General features: G+C 40.6%; 1 protein-coding gene across 12 annotated transcripts in view; it reads right to left on the reverse strand.

Moving 5' to 3' along the window:
- Positions 1-15,232: 15,232 nt before the first annotated feature.
- Positions 15,233-18,088, reverse strand: part of LOC130919428 (discs large homolog 1-like protein) — a 249,323-nt gene continuing 246,467 nt past the window's right edge. For 11 of the 12 annotated variants that reach the window (XM_057842130.1, XM_057842133.1, XM_057842134.1 and 8 more), the window contains one exon: positions 15,233-16,680. In XM_057842130.1, the coding sequence (XP_057698113.1) occupies positions 16,574-16,680 (107 nt within the window). In that variant the 3' untranslated portion in view covers positions 15,233-16,573. The remainder of the gene's footprint in view (positions 16,681-18,088) is intronic. The other variant, XM_057842131.1, reaches the window with a different exon arrangement.

Below are 18,088 nucleotides of genomic sequence, written 5' to 3' on the forward strand. Positions count from 1 at the left end.
AGCACACTAACCCAAGAGTGTACTACAAACAGTATGTGTGCTGTGTGGAGGCAGTTTACGCGCCTCCCTGCTACTCACCGGCTTTCAATGTACAGGCTTTCCTGTGCACAATAATAATGATTGAGATTTGAGTAAATAATAGGGTAAAACAATAGGTCAGGTATTAATAGAAGTACTCTATAATGGTATATACTGGGCAAAAAAGTAGATTTTTTTGTTTTGTTTTAAATTCTTCCAGGAAATGTGCTACCTCACACACAACTCCCACTGCCAGAGTTGCCAAGTTGCAGACCAGAGTGTGAACAGAGAAGTCTTTTAAAAGTTTTCAAATCTGCGGTTGTGGTGCTTTTCCACTGGTGGACATTCAGGTCAACACGCAGCACACACGTACAGGTTGTAAATGCTGGAACATTACCTAGTAACTCACTCTTGTCGAAACAGACAGCATAAGTTTATTGATGCTGTTTACACTGCATTGTAAATTTCTAAACTCTAAAAGTACTGGTGTACTCAAGGAAAAGTAGGAAGTAGCTCATTTGAAGGGACGGTGCAGTTGTTTTGATGATTTGCAACATGAAGCAATTGTCAGAGAATCCCAAAATTGGAAAGATAAGGTCTTACAGGAACAATTTTTTCAAATTTGTCAAAACTATATCTATATCTATAATCTATAACCTGATTTTTTTTTTTTCTCATGGAACCTGCAGATGCATATGTTGACTTGCATCCATCAATTTTTTGGAGAAAGTCTCAAAATCAGGAAATTAAAGTATCAAATGTGATCCATCCATCCATCCATCCATCCATCCATCCATCATCTACCACTTAATCCAAGGTCAGGTCGTGGGGGCAGCAGCTTTAGCGGGGAAGCCCAGACTTCCCTCTCTCCAGCCATTTGAACCAAACCCTGGCGGGATCGCAAGACATTCCCAGGCCAGGCGAGGGACATGGTCTCTCCAGCGTGTCCTGGGTCGTCCCCGGGGCTCCTGCCGGTGGGACATGCCCAGAACACCTCTCCAGGGAGGCATCCACAAGACATCCGAACCAGATACCCAAGCTACCACAACTGGCTCCTCTCAACACGGAGAAGGTCCCCCCCGGGTGACCGAGCTTCTCACTTTATCTCTAAGGGAGAGCCTGGACACCCTGCGGAGGAAACTCATTTTGGCCGCTTTTATCCACGATCTCTTGTTCTATTTGGTCACGACCCAAAGCTCGTGACCATAGGTGAGGGTAGGAAAGTAGATTAACTAGTAAATTGAGAGCTTCGCCTTTTGGCTCAGCTCCTTCTCCGTCTCCATGTCCCTATGTTCCTCTTTGCCTGTGGTCATGGCGAGAAGCCTCAGCCCGGCGACCGTGTTGGCGTTGACGACCACCAGAGGCGTAGCGTCCCATTAGGCAAACCAGGCAATTGCCTAGGGCCCCCAGCCAGCAGGGGCCCCCAGAGGGCCAACAGATTTAGCGCACGCAGCTATACTACACGTCACAGCGATAAGTGCAGAGGGTGTTTCATACCATGGAATCATTTGGCCGATTTTTCTAACGACTCTGTTATCAATCCCAATCAGCGCTAACCTTGTCACATAGATTATACATGTTTAAGAAAGTCCAATCAGCTATTAATACCACATGATTGTTTAAAGAGTAACTTACCAAGTAATCTCTGGAAAGTCTTTGCAGAGTTGTTCTGCGTTGATTTTCACAGGCCACCTCATTATTCATGTGACTACCGTACTTAAAGAAATGGGGATTTTTCCAAAAAAGTCTATTAATGGGTCTATCGTATTCCTCGTCGAATACTCTATAAGAAAAATATAACATATGCATCTAAAATAATCCTAAACAATTTTATTAACAAATTCTATACTCATTTCGGTCGGTAGTCCACCAATCAGTGGTTTTTACGGAATAATTTGAATTTGGTGGGTCGTAGGGCCAATCTGACTACTGATTTCACACAAAGGTATATACCTCCGCATCTGTTGGTGGTATTTTTGTGTTGCTACTCTTTCTTCAATTGCTCCAAGTCCAACTGTCCCCCTTACTTGCACACGCTCGAAGGGCCCATGTTGCACAGGGTCAAAGTAGATGAAGATTTGCTTGTTTCCGTCGTCGTAGGGGTTGGTGTAGGACCAGGTGCCCAGGCTGGCGTATTAGCCAGCATTGTTGGTGTGGCCGTAAAGGCTGACTGAGTGGAAACACAGACAAAGAGCTTTTTCCATTGAAAATTCTTGTGAATAAATGCTTAAATCACAAACAGTCTCGATTTTTGTGTAATAATGCACAAAGCAGTTTCCGAAGAAGTCATCCTTCTCCCTACCAAGTCCATCTCCTTTGCTTTTTTCGGACGAATGTAACAAATGATCTAATTGGAGGGCAAACAGCCAGTGTACAGTACTTCCGCCAGCTCTCTGATTGGTTGGCTTCGTGGCACATTTGTAACGTGTGTGCCAAACTAAGAGGGCAGGGAAAACAAGCCGGCGAGCGTAGGGGTTGAGAGATTGAGCAAGAGCGAGAGGGTGGAATAGAGCGGGTAAAACTAACATGCACACACAGGGAGCACAGAGTAGATTTTATTTTGCTCAATATGATATAATTTTTCTGTGCTCAAAATCTTTAATTGCTCGCTCAATATATTTTTCTGTGCTCGAAATCAATTTTTCTGTACTCAAAATCAATCATTGCTCGCTCGGAATTGTGGCACAAATATAATGCCATAGACACAGACCTAGTTTACTGACAGACAGTTGGCGCTTGAAGTAGGGTGTGGTTTGAGCAGTCATTAGACACGCCTACAGGCAGCTTAATTTTTTTTCCCAATTCTTAAGCCTTGTATTTCCGGTACTTAGAAATGTTTTATTAATTCAAATGAGCTATTCTGGTTAAAAAAAAATTGGGGGGGCCCGATCAAATTATTTATCAATGTAACTTCCACTGCAAAGTCCCTTAAAAATGTACTCAGAATAAAAACTCAGTTGACGTCACTGGCTCTGTGCTTAGTTTTTGATTGTATACTGAAAGTGAGGCAGCTATTAACAAAGTTTGCATAGCATTATATTATTGTCAATGACTCAGTTGTACTCAAATAATTTACGTAACGCCAGGAGTTGGGTTTACGTTCTCAGTTGCTCACAATTATATTTTTGACTTTTGCAGTGTGAAAATCTGGTACAGATTCAGGACATGTGCCTCTACGTAGCTGAAGCATGAATAAACACACTAGAACTGGATTAGAGGCCCATCCAAGATGGCGGCTGTTTGGTACTGTACATCAGGTCCAGTAAGCAGCCTAATTGAAAGAGGCGTCTATCTTTACGATGCCTATGATGATTCTTGTAAACTTGAATGGTGATAACTTTATTGCAGCACAATCCGTTGCTGCAATAACAATATAACTCAGATCTCTGAGGTGAGTGGAAATTCATGAGTCATTCACACATGACATGACATCAGATGACTTGGGAATCATCTCATTTTCACCTGAAGACAGAAATTATGAAATTACAGCAGTATCGTAATCCTGTGATATGGATGCCCAGAAGATTGTACTACTATACTACTGCATGTTAAAAGACACACCGTTGAACATAACTGTGTTGTGATCTGAACCGAGATTGAGAAATAGTGCCCCTCTGTGGGCAAAAAAAAAAAAAAAAAGTTACTCAACAGCTGCCACCTACCTGAATTTTTTGTGTACAATTGGATTGGATTTCACACCTAGGAATGCCAACTCCCTGGAAAAATAAAAAATAAGGGACACCTCATAGGTAGAGCCGGACATCTGGCCCGATAACCGTCACAGTTTAAATTTTTTTTTTTTATGTGAAAAGTGATTTAAAAAAAATAAAAAATAAAAAAAAATCATAATTTTACTCAAACCTGAATTAATCACATACATATTTGAGTGATATAAACAAATGGAAAAATGATAATTATCAACAATGTATTTTTAATACCAAATATACTAGAATAAATCTGTCCTGCTTCATTAAAAAAAACAAAATCAATTTAAATGATTTATCCTTTAAATTCATGAGATTTTGTGTGGGTGGGTGCGTGTGTGTATCTGTGGCCTTTTTTGGGGGGTTAAAAAAAAGTGCAAAATCTGAGGTAATTTTTTTTTTTTTTTTCCAAACAAGTTTAAGCTCCGTTCAAGGTCCCCTCAGAAGTAGCATTTTCACAAAACATCACTCCATAATGTGGAAATACAAATAAAATTGCCAGAACACAAAAATATAGTACAATTAGTGAAAAAGTACACAGATAAGAACAAGAAAACAAATGATCATCATTTTGAACAAGGTTTTTACTCAAGCTTCACTCAAACCTCTACTCTCCCACACTCTAATGTTGTCTTCCTTTATCATCATGGCAAGCGACGGTACCTTGACCAATGAGATGAATGGGATTTCATATTGTCATTGTTCCGTTTTAAAGCTGCAATGTGAAGTAAGGTTGGCCAACCATGTTTTTGAATAATATCAATGACTAAACAGTTATAGGCATATTCTCATTATTTTTTTTAACGCAACCCCTCCAGATTCTTTGTTTAACCCATAGCAACGTCCTTGACAACGAAAATGCTTTTCTTCGGCAATTTTCGGAAATCACGTCACACCGGGAAGCAGGGGTCGCGTTAACCGAATATTTTCCGTCGTTGACCGTTTTTTTAAAACGGTGACGGAAAAAAATGAAGTCCATCCGTCATTTTGATAGGTTGCAATTCACACCCCAGACCACAGGGTGGCGAGTGAGCATATTAATTAGCTATTGTCTCTCTTGATGCATGACGTCGTTGGCCTTACTCGGAAAAATGTCAAGGCAACTGAGTGTCCGAAGTTTCTTCAAAAAGCCCCAAAACGACGATGGTGTTGATAAAAGAGGTGAAAAAAGAGGGACTGATGCAGTGGAGGATGAAGGAAAGCCTCTGCAGCAATCCCACTTGAGACATTTGATTGTGCACAAGCGGGCACGCAATGGCGTACCGCACGCAGGCTATTTTTAGACCGTGACGTTGCATCGTAAAGCGGAAGTAAAGCTGAAGTGGGACATTATAGACCCACCCTCGCATAGAGCCAATGTAAAAAGTGCTACTTTTCTCCGGTAATCTTTCAAAAACGAACATGCCGATCACGCATTGCTTTTTTGAAACTTGTAGAAACGACTCTAGACATTACGACACACGAAGGATGTTTTCTTCAAACGTTTCCGGAACCAAAAACTAGGGAGGAAAAAATGTGAAGACCGAATCAACTTGCGCGGACTTTAACACCAGCTCGGCGAATCCATTCACGTTTCATATGCAGTAAACGTTATGTTGGGTTGGCATGGTCTTTCAGAGGACAAAGAGGTAAGCCATTTTTATATTTTTAACTTATTTTTGTAGCGTAACGTTGTGCCGTACTGCTTCTGTCTGACAATGACCTGAAAAGAATTGCAATGGTATTTGACTGCCACTGTTACCGTTTCTGTTATATATATATATATATATATATATAAAACAACTTTAGTAAGGGGGAAGTGTAAATAAATTATAGGATTAAGATATATTATCAATGAAAAATTTACAAGTGTTCGTTGGCTGTCACTGAGTAGCATTTGCGATCGCTACACAAAGCTAACTAAATTACCCCCAAGAACGGTAAGAGACGTAGGACAACCAGAGGATATATAAGAAAGACAGGGCTGATGGTAAAGGATAGCTTGTTGAAACAGGAGAATGTCATTGTCAGTCGCGTCGATAAAAAAGCTAAAGCTATGCTTAGGTCGGCTCGTAGCCTACATACTGGGGCCACAGTCAGCTGTTTTTGTCACTGCGGAGAAAAAGTTACATATTCATCTGCTTGATGTGTGATGGCACGGTGTGGATTCTCTGTTAAGCTTGTTCGGACAGAATATTAATTAAAAATGAATGAAAACTAAATACTAGTGAATATGTCATTATTATCATTTTAAAAATTTAAGTGACGGATAAAAATAGATTATGACCGGATTTTTATGACACTGTCAGTCAAAATGACAGACAACAAAAAAGTCTAGCGCAACCTCTGCCGGGAAGTGCGAGGGAAGTCCGCCATAGAACAGTATTGTTTGTTGCGTAAGATGCCACGGCGGCGTGTGGCGATGTTTTGTTCTCACTCAAACGAAAAGTTGTATGAGTGGCCAAAGGATAGCAGGGCACGTAAATGGACATCTTTCGTTCGCACGAAGTGAATGAATTTCATGCCATCATGTTCTCTGCTGCAAACACTTCGAAGATGCCTGCTTCCTTAACCGCTCTGCTTATGATCAAGGATTTGCCAAAAAGTAAGTATGATTTTTGGATAGCTGACTGATGACTTTGTCAAAGCAGAGCTGCCAACTGTTTTGGAATGAACAGTATAAGCTAGCGACGTTAGCCGAAAGTTAACTCGTGGCAATCCCCGAACATAGTTGTTGTTGCGTTCGCTAGGTTAAGCGTGTTTAAATTGTGCGTCATCTACAATGTTGTCCGAAAGGGTTAATCCACTGTCAATCGGGAAAGGGGTGTGGATGTGCACATAAGCGGGTCGGCGTCGCGGTAATTCACGGTCACGTTGCAGTAAGAGACACACACCGCCGGTGAGTTTGTGCACATTTATTTGTATTTTATTATGTATTTCATGCTTCTAGCATTGCATTGCATTTGTACAGTTCGGCATTTCTTTCACGGTGATCGCTTGATAGCCTTCTAGTTTGTTTCGCGAGAGCCGCTGACAGGTGATAATTTAGCGTGTTGGCATTGAGTCAATCTCGCAGCGAATCAGCGAGCGCGCAGGTCACGCAGTGAATCATGGGAAATGTAGTCTCGGGACAACACTGAAGTGGTGCTTTGTAATCTGTTCGCTTGTGTGAAAAAACTACATTTCCTCACGCCATTAGACGCCACTTTGTTTTCTTATTGTTGCCACAATAAAGTGGAGAAAACCATCGATGACTGTGATATAGTGGATATTATTTAGTTGTAATACGGGAGTTCACCAGTAGAGGGTACGCATGTCATTTAGATGTTATTGTTTGTGCCTTACTCCTTGACTAAAAGAGAAAAGTTGTTCAGAGTCACTTGGCAAGACGTTGAGTAAAGTTGTAAAAGCCAATAAAGGTGTCGCGTGGGTCACTCGGTCAAGATATAACAACGACTCATCTCCTTCTTTCCCCCCAACATTTTTATATTATTATTTTATATGCACGAGAGCTGCCAGATCTGCCAAAATGAACATGAAGTCTGATTATTATTTTTTTTAACAATGTCATCAGATAGACAAAAACATAAAATTATGTGCAAATGCCTGCATCTTCAAATCATGAAAATAATAACAGCCTTTATCTTACCAATGTTGTAATCTCGATGGGTCTTGTATCCATTCCATGTCAGGTGGTCTAGGCACATTGTTTGCATCCTGATTAGCGTCTGGCTAATACATGTTGGGTCCAACATAAAATTCCAAGCTCCTCTTCTTCCTCCAACTCTTCAAAAACTTGGATCTCCTCCCTTGCGCTCGATCTATCGCTTATATCGCTGTTTGAATCATTGTTTGAAGGGCTTTGTATGGCGGCCGTATGTATGCAGGTGCCATCGCGTTCCCGGTGTGACGTATCACTTCCGGGTTCGTCCCCTTTCAGGCTCAAACTTCGGAAACGCGATTATTTTGTCAAATATACAACATATAAATTATTTTTTCATGCTTTATTTGTTGGACAATGTTTAATTACTTTACTTGTGACCCTATTTGGCATGTGAAGAAATTACTTCACATTACTGCTTTAAGTCATTGGTGAAATCGCGGGATAGGCTTTGGAATGTGTTTCCATGCATATTCTTGTAAAGCACCATACCACAGTATACGTTTGTTCTACAAATAAGACACAATTTTCGCGTTTCATGATAATATGGGGCAAAGCGTGCCCCTTGAAAGCTCAATGCGGCACATGTATTTTTGTTTCTGAATACGGAACATTCCATTTTTCAAGGTTACTCTTAAAGTGCCTGTGACAGCATTATAAAAAATCTAAAGTCGCATTATTATGTGAATTAGAATCATAATTTGAGACGATTTGACTATAAACAACAATTTGGCAAAGCGCAGATGATGAGAAATTAGTCTTTTAATCTGCCGTTAAGACTTGCCTGTCCTTATAGCACTCTAGCATCCCCAGCTGGATGATGACGTCAGCAGGTCACGATTTCATCTGATTTAGAACTAGAAAAGATTCAGAATGAGGAAAATACGACACAGCGCAGCAAAATGTCATCATTGTTTCAATCTCTCTACTCCAATATTTTTACAGGATATTCTTTTTATCTAAGTATTTTCCCCAATTGCTAAATAATTGGTATGGTCATGACAAATAAGAGTTTAGTGCTGAATGGAATATAAAATATTAAAAATGCATTTATGCAGTACGACAGGGCAAAATTACTGCCACTTCTTCTTTTCCCGAACAGTATTTTACGCCACTGGAGTTTGTCGGGCTTTTGTCGTTTCCCTGCCCCGGCTTCAAAGACTGAGGAAAGAGTATAAACAAAACAGGAGGCGTGACATCTACCCGACATGCCAACCCGAAACGAGCAGCTTTTCCAAGTCTTATTCTCGTCTTTCGAACTCATGCCACACACACAGTGGCGGGGTTAATTGTCTTCACTAATTGGCCAGCCCCCGGCGGTGAGAACGTTTTGGCTCGTCGTTCCTCTGCTGCGGGCAGGAGTGCTCGTTGCCTGGGACGCAGCTGGGAAATGACCGCCGGACAAACCGGCCGACGTCTGAGCAGGGAGCTGCTTGTGGCCAAGCCGAGGAAAGCGCATTCTCGGCAGGCACGCAAAGATGACCGAGTGGGCTGGATCGGCCAACCACCTGCGGGGAGCAAGTTATGGCTCGTCATTCTGCTGTGGCCACGGCGGACTGGCAGTGCTCGTCGCCGGGATTGAACACCAAAAATAACCCATTTTCGGTGGACAAACCGGCGGACGTTGGAGCGGGGGGCTGCTCGTGGCCAATCCGAGGAAAGTGCATTCTCGGCGGGCAAGCAAATAGGACCGAGCGGACTGGATAGGCAAGCCAAAGCGGCCGACGTCAGAGCAGGGGGGCTGCTCGTGGCCAAGCCGAAGAAAACAAATTCTTAGCGGGCACGCCTCTATCGGCCGGCGACCATGGTGTGCAACAAGCCGCCAGTCGTCGGCCGTGTGGCCTTCTCAGTTTCACCCACAAAATGCAAGTGTGCAAAACGTTCTCCATGATCCCAGTATGTGACATAATATAAAACACGTCGCTTACTCACCTCACAATGGTCCCACAGTTGTCGGACTTGTTTTAGCCATTATCCGCGGTGAACAGGAACTATTTGAAACCCAAAACGGCACACACACCTCTCTGTGGTGCAGCAACAAAAGCCTGCAGCGCATTGGGCTGGCGTGATGCAAAAAATAAACGAAATAATCCACAAAATCCGCTGAATCCACAGTTGTTCTGCATACTGTAGAATTGGCTGTATTCTGAAGATGATTATCCCACTGACGTCACATTCGCATTTCTTCGTCAATCCAGGAAGTCATTTATGTTCGTGGCGTGGGATTCAAAAAATTGAAAAAATATATCGATCGCTTCCACACACATCCAAGCGGTCCATTTCAATCAGGAGCATAAAATACCGCGTGAAATATGAAATAAATTTTAAATCACTTTAAATCCATTGAAAGGTGTGAATGACACCTTTCGATGAATTAGTTTGAGGAACATGTGATAATCTAATTGTGTTCTTTTCTTGCGGGATACTGTCTGATATTGTATGTTATATAATCTTAACAAGGACTAAACACATTCATAAATTGATGTTAACATGTAACACGTGTTGACACATAAAAGCCCCACACAGAGTACACACTCTTACAATGAGTGTGTTACCGCCATCTACTGTAGTGGATGTGCAATTACACTTTAACTCAGGCCCGGAGTGACTAGTTGGGAGGGCTGGGACACTTCCGGGTGGGCCGGCCTGACACTTGGGCCGGTCGTAATATTACATTTTTAATGAAGCTGTCAGATAACCTCGTTAATAACGGCATTAACGCAACCCATAGACTTCATAATCACAGTGTATCACAAAAGTGAGTACACCCCTCGCATTTCTGCAGATATTTAGGTATATCTTTTCATGGGACAACCCTGACAAAATGACACTTTGACACAATGAAAATTAGTCTGTGTGCAGCTTATATAATAGAGTTAATTTATTTTCCCCTCAAAATAACTCAAAATATATCCATTAATATCTAAACCCCTGGCAACAAAAGTGAGTACACCCCTTAGAAATTGCGTACATCCCTAAATGTCCAAATTGAGAACTGCTTGTCATTTTCCCTTCAAAATGTCATGTGACTCGTTACATGAGTGCTGTCAGCATTGCTGCAGAGATTGAAGAGGTGGCGGGTTAGCCTGTTAGTGCTCAGACCATACGCTGTACTCTACATCAAATTGATGTGCATGGCTGTCAATCCAGGAGAAAGCCTACAGTCAAGCATGGTGGTGGGAATGACCCCCCCCACCACCACCTCTTCAATCTCTGCAGCAATGCTGACAGCACTCCTGTAACGAGTCACATGACATTTTGGAGGGAAAATGACAAGCAGTACTCAATTTGGACATTTAGGGATGTATGTAGTTCCCATGCGGTGTACTCACTTTTGTTGCCAGGGGTTTAGATACTGTACTAATGTCTGTATTTTGAGGGGACTACCTTTCATTGTGTCAAAGTGTCATTTTGTCAGTGTCGTCCCATGACAAGATATACCTAAATATCTGCAGAAATGTGAGGGGGTGTACTCACTTTTGTGATACACTGTATATTGACGGGACCGATTCCCCAGACACTGCGGCACGCCATTTCATAGGGGGCCGTCCCACACTCCGCTGCAGTTATTCACAGTCGGTCTTCTCAAACTCATGCGGCAACCCAATGCCGGATTTAGGTTGAAAAAGTACGAAAGCTGTACCTCATACAAAGAGGTAGGATTGTCTCAGGAGTGATTTGTTCGAGGATTCAAGGTAATCATTATATTTTTCGTACCATGCATGCATTTTGAAACGTGAAAAAAAATCAAATTATCCGAAAAATTATCCGCTGCAGCATTGGCGTTATATTTCGCAATATTTACGTAAAATAAATGCAAACTGCCGTTTTTTTGTTTTTGCTTTTAACTAAGAATCGAGACTGTTCTATGTCCATATCTATAAAGAATTCAGGGATTTGAGCATTTCTTCACAAGAATGTCAACGTAAAAAGCTCTTTAGTGATAAGGTGGCACCACAGTGGCTTAAAAACTAGCAGCACATTGGACATATTTACATAAAATAAATGCTAACTGCCCGTTTTTTTACTTATAACCAAGAATCGAGATTTTACGTCCATAACTATAAATGATTCAGGGATTTAAGCATTTATTCACCAAAAAATTCAACGTAAAAAGCTGTCTGCGTTTCCACTTGGTCAGCTTTGACAGAGATAGGCCCCCTATGAATTGTCCCTGCGCCCCGTGTCCAGTCAATAAAGTCTATGCGCAACCCCCCCTTTGCGCGATAAATTATGGCCCTTCCAGCATCCCATAGTTTGGAATTCAAGACCAAGCGACACACTCCCAATGCCGCCAGCTCTGGGAGAGAGTATCCTCCTGTTGAGTTGATCTGGTATAACTTAACTTTGGGTTTTAATGGTCAAAATGAGGCACGTTGAGGCAGCATGACGAGCGTGAACCCGTCTGGCTGCTTGGCGCGACCCATTATGGTTGTTGTTGAGGATGTTCGGATGAAAGTGATGAACCTACCCGTGTGTTGGGCAGCTGTCATGGCTGACCGAGACGCTCTATAGATGCGCAAAAGCACAGGGAGGCTCCGAGTGACATCCCCTTGGCTGGCGAAACGTAACTGTCTTTTTTAGACCAAAAATGTCAATCTTGTGTACCGTCTTCAGAAGAGGCTTCCCCCTGGGGTGGCAGCCATGCACACCAATTTGATGTAGAGTGCGGCGTATAGTCTGAGCACTAACAGGCTGACCCCCACACCTCTTCAATCTCTGCAGCAATGCTGACAACACTCCTGTAATGAGTCACATGACATTTTGGAGGAAAAATGACAAGCAGTACTCAATTTGGACATTTAGGGATGTACGTAGTTTCTATAGGGTGCACTCAATTTTTTGCCAGGGGTTAGGGTTATTTTGATTTATTTAGAGGTGAAAATAAATTAACTATTATATAAGCTGCACACATACTACTTTTTATTGTGTGAAGGTGTCATTTTGTCAGTGTTGTCCCATGAAAAGATATCCTTTAAATATCTGCAGAAATGCGAGGGATTTACTCACTTTTGTGATACACTGTATAAAATAATAGTACCCCAAAACTAAAATGGCAACTCCACACAGAACCTGTTATTGAGCCCTTGATCTCAGAACTGTCAGCAAACATGCTAACCAATCTTCCTCTGTGCCTCCCATTTTACAAGTTATTTGGGGAAAATCCGTATTTAATTCATCTTTACAAGTGCCAAGTAAAACTCTTTTCTTGTTTCTAATGTGGCTTTAATATTATGTAAGGTAAGCACATTGGTCAACTCCTGTGCTACTGGTCTATTTAAAAATTAAGATTTAAAAAAATGCCATTCATTGCAAGTTTACAATTTACAGCATGCGATTAATCGTGTTTAATTATTATTACAATATTTTAATACAGTAGGTCAAAGCATGAAACTCCCGGGCTGAAAATGAGTCCCACTCCGGTCCTGCTTTAACTCATTTGCTGCCATTGACGGCAATATACCAGTACATTAAATTCATTTTAAAAATGAGAGGGCTGGCAGCCAATCAGTTATTTTTGTGTGGCAATAAAAGCATGTTCTTCAGGGTCACACAATCAACACAAAATGTTTGAAAATCAAAACAGACGTCATCAAATCTCAGTAGACATTTATTTTTGTACCAAAATAGGCAGTTAGCGGAGGGATAAATATCATGTTATATAGACTGTAGATCCATCTTTGAAATAGATTCTTTGCATCAGTGCTTACTCTAACAGACAGTGGTATCTAAAACATATAGCCAGAATCAAATAAAGAGTCCAGTTCTGTTAAATCAACCCCCCACCCCCCAAAAATTCACGAAATGAATACAAATTAGCTTGAGATACTTTGAGAAATGGGGAAATCCTTTTAGCTTTCAAAACACATAGAGCAAAACTGGCTTCTCTGTAAGTCTGCTGGCTCCAGTCAGCTTAAAGGTGGGGTGAGAATAGGAGTAATGGCAAACAAGTAGTTGACAAGGTCCATCCGGGGCCGAGTTTCCAAACGCATCTCATAATTTCAAATTTAAAACTTGGTAGAAGACACATGCAAACGCCTTATTTAACAGTATCCCCATTTATGACCGTCGCGCTCAAAGTACAAAACACTTCATTAACCAGGCACAAAGCGTTCCCTACAAAAAAAAAAAAAAAAAACATTTTAAACGGACATCATTGTGATCATGATCTCACATATTTTCTAAAAGTAGGTTAATACTAATGTTTTAATGGAATACCCCTGAGAAGTCCTCTTGTAAACAAATATCTATGAGTCACCAGACTAGGAAAAAGGCGACAGCTGAAATAGTCAACTCCACCGCTTGGAATTGTGGGTGACATCATGATGGCTTCTTCCGCTATTTTTGTATTTTTTTCTGGAGATTTGATATGTATCAACATTGTATGGAAATACACTGTCTAAGCAGAATGATGTTCAGTGCAGGGAGAGCGCCATGAGACCAAATTAAAGTAAGTGTATTGTACCAGGGCACAGTCCTTTACAGTATGTGGATGTATCGTGATTAAAAGGCATAAACCACTAAATTTATATAGTTCTTCCAAAGTCTTAAATAACTACAATATATGACCCGAGTGACCCAATAGACCCACAAGGCATTCTTAAAAAGAAAGTGAATCACATATTCATAGACCTCAAATGCCAAAGGAACAAGCCCCCATTTTTTGTGCAACCACAGTAAGAAGGAACACTGATGCATCTAGCTGTGATGGTGATGTTTCTAAATGTGCACTACACCGAGAATATGTGGAGGGGAGGGATGGAACAAGGCATGAGATACTGGTTATGTTAACAAGGACAACAATACAATACTTGGTTTTGGCTTAACAGGACCATGTGGGTGTGATTTACCATATTTTTGGGACTATAAGTCGCAGTTTTTTTTTTTCATACTTTGGCTGGGGTGTGACATATTCAGGAACGACTTATATGTGAAATTATTAACACATTATTATATCATTTCACATGTTATTTGGTGTTTTGGAGTGACACTGATGGTTTGGTAAACTTGTTAGCATGTTCTTTATGCTATACTTATCGGAATAATTCTTGAGAGCTATGGCCAAGTTAGTGTTCTGCCTTTTGCAATGTGTGTTCAATTGTATTATTGACTTTATTTTTATATTGAAAAGCATGCTTTTACTTTGTGGCGCTTTCATGCGGGCGCACTTGCACTTGTTTACGCGAAGAAGAGCGCTCACGCGCCAGAAGAAGACGGACAGCTACGCAGCGTTTCAGTGAGTGGGCGAGTTAGGGAAACACGGCTGCGAACCTACGTTCATTGTTCATGCTTGTAAAATATCTCTACAGAGGCAACGCCTGTGTGTATCATCTTTTCTGTTGTTGTTGTGTGTTTTCCACCCGCGATCGGACACTTAGAGCCAGTTGTGCGGTTGTTTGAACGATGTACTAATGCTAGCGAACGCATGCTAACCGTTTGTTTCGTTGCTGTAATAGCAGCTAATTATCATTTATTTACGTTGATGCGAACCTGTTTGGTATCGAGGATGAAATTGATTTGTATTATTTCCATTTTTAGTTTCAGTCTTTAAATGATGGTGTCTTAACGACGGCCAAAATTAAGTCAGCAAATTATACGGACATCCAGCATCGTCATTTGGGAGTTTAGCGCGCTGTACAGCCAGGACCGAGCCGTAGCGTCCTGGGTAGAATAGTATATCCGCATTTCGTTGTTCATGCATCATGTAACATTATCATACTGTACACTTTTTCAGCATGTTGATTTCTATTGTATTCTGATAATAAATTGCCTTTCAAGATGACATATCTGTTTTATGTGTTGGATTTTATTAATTTCTCCCAAAAATGCGACTTATACTCTGGTGCGACTTATATATGTTTTTTTCGTGTTCGTTGGGCATTTTATGGCTGGTGCGACTTATACTCAGGTGCGATTTATAGTCCGAAAAATACGGAATATTTTCTTTCAATTACTGTTCACTTTATATTTTACAGACCACACAGTTCAAGAATGGAATCATATTAAAATTACATCCCTACATAATCATAACATTTCCCCAGAAAAATATAGATTACATCATCACGTGTCGGTCGTGTAGACTGGAGTATATTAATTCAATGTAATTATTTATTTATAGTATTCATCACTAAGAATACGACTTTTTTTTTCTCCAGAGAAAGTTATCTACAGCGGCCTATCACTGCAGCCTTACTTTATACCGGCATAATGAGACTGTAAATTTAGCTAATGAAGCTGAAAATGAACAGATAAGGCAGATATGCAGTCATGGGATTAAAAGACTCAAGACAATAGGTTTGTCAGTTTGCTCCATTTCTTTTTTAATAATGAAAATATGGAAATTTACGACTCTAAATTGACCATAGCTGTGAATAAAACGTGTTTGATTAACTGGCGACCAGTCCTAGGTATATCCAGCAACGAGCATCTTGCCCAAATTCAGATGGGATATTCTTACCTAATTTCTTTTTAGCACTTTCTGCATTTCATGGACAAATTAATTAAACCCTACCTATGTGTCATAATATTTGTGTTTTTAAATAACATTTGCTACATTTCTAAGCTGTATTTGTACAGTACTACATAAATATCTCTGCTCCTTCATTGCAACATGCCAGGGCATATTTAAACCATCATCTTATATTTAAAATTTGAGGCATTCTGGCTGAGAAGTGGTGGGATAAGAGAAAAAGGTGAATGAAATATAAAGTGGAGCGATGCTATGAGGAATGACAGACACAATTGGGTAAGAGGATCAAGATTTTCTTTCCTCCAAAACATGCTCTTAAAGCTACAGCGTGCAAAAGTCTGCTGCTTGGTGACCATATTATTACAAACCCATACTGTATGTGGATGCATTACCATTTGTTAATATGAAAACAACAACAACAATAACAACAGGCATTAGAACAATAATGAAATCAATAAATCAGATAATGGTAAATGTTTTCTTGATTTGATCCACGTCCTTAAACATTAAGGAACTCAGCTGTTGGAAGATTCACCAGTGGGCTGCTGGAAAGACATAATCTCCTCCCCCCTCAGGAAGTGTGGGTTCCCAATCTCCAGATCAGTCTCAGCCTCAACTAGCGCTATGTGTGTGTACAAGAGAGAACATGGAGGTGCTGTATGTATGGAGAAGAGAGAAATACGAGCTGTGTTGTGCTGCCAAATTTGGCGTGAACATACATGTAGTATGAGCAGTGTTGATTTAGAGCCGCTCCTTAGTGGGCACCCAGATGTAAGGACCTGATTGCTCCTCAATTATTTGCTTCACCTGTGAATACACTTCTTCAAGAGAGGAACCATGGACAAAAGCTGCAAAGAAAAAAAAGACAATCAGCAAATATAGAGTTGTCCGTTATCATTATCGGGTTTTGAATGAGATCGGCCAACGGAGGCATTTTTAAAAATATCGGAAAATATCAACATCGGATTTGTGCCGATACAGTATATGGCGGAAAACACTCAGGTGACTTGAAGTTCTGCTCTGAGACCCCCAATTTGGCCAAACTAAAAACTGTCCAATATGCATGTGTGGTATATCATTGGAAAGCTTAAAATCTCAATTTTCTGGGGGAAGAAAATTTTTGAACAGGAGGGAATTAAAAAAAAAAAAAAAAAAAAAAAAAAATACATTTAAACAGCAACACCCTAACTGGAGGTGAGAGCACACGAGAGCAGAATTAAAGATGCCATGATTTTAACGAGATATTATCGCGTACTTTGTTTCGGTCCAAAAAGTCCATGTAGCATGTATCATGTGTCAAGACACAGATATGAATGGCCACAGCTGGATTTTTGGGGGGATTTTATGGGTGAAACATGGTAATATAACAAGGGTCGTGATGCAAAAATCACAGACGTCAAGGAGTAATTGAGATTTTCATTTTCGTATATTTACCCTTTTAAACGTTTTTTTTTGTTTGTTTGTTTGGATCGATTATTTATCATCTAAAATATAGGGGAAAATGCGACAGTAACGAAAAAAATACAATCAAGCGATAGTTAAAAAGGTAGATATCAGTGACTTTTTTACAGACGCAACAAACGAAGGCGGTTACGCGACGTTTGTAAACGGGGGTTTCCAGGGTAAAACGGACAAATTAAAAATAGTTCCGGGACTTAATTCGCCATAAATCTGCTATGGCAAGATATAGACATATTGTTCTATCAGACACAACAGTTCTTTTGGCTTAATATACAGCAGTTTATAGAGGGGTGCAAGAGCAGGAACTGCTTTTTAAGCCTTGTCTGTGTTTTCCGCCATATACATTGCCTCAAGCTAGTAACCTTTGTACATGATGTTATCTCAGCCAGTGACGTGCGGTCAGGGGAGGCAGGTGAGGCAGAGCCTCACCTGTCATCATGACAAAAAAAATAATTATAGCATCAAATTTATATTAATATTTGTCCATTGCTCTTTATGTATGACTTATTTCAAACATTTTTTATAGTCAAAATCGCTGAATTTGCCCATTTCCTGTTCAAATAAAGAAATGAAACGAGAGGTGCGGCAGCAACGACTAAAGCGCAATCCATAACAAACTGGGTTGATACATGGAATTGGAGCGTGCTGGTTGCCGTACATCTGCATGTCGCCATTATAATGTTTCCAGATACGTTTATTTGACCTGATTTTCCACAGTCTGGGTAATGTCTTTAACCCTTAAAGTTTAATGTTTGTTAGTGACATATTTAGTTTTGCTGATGGGAAATAAAACCA

Source organism: Corythoichthys intestinalis, chromosome 7 (genome assembly GCF_030265065.1).
Source record: "Corythoichthys intestinalis isolate RoL2023-P3 chromosome 7, ASM3026506v1, whole genome shotgun sequence".
NCBI classification, from domain to species: domain Eukaryota; kingdom Metazoa; phylum Chordata; class Actinopteri; order Syngnathiformes; family Syngnathidae; genus Corythoichthys; species Corythoichthys intestinalis.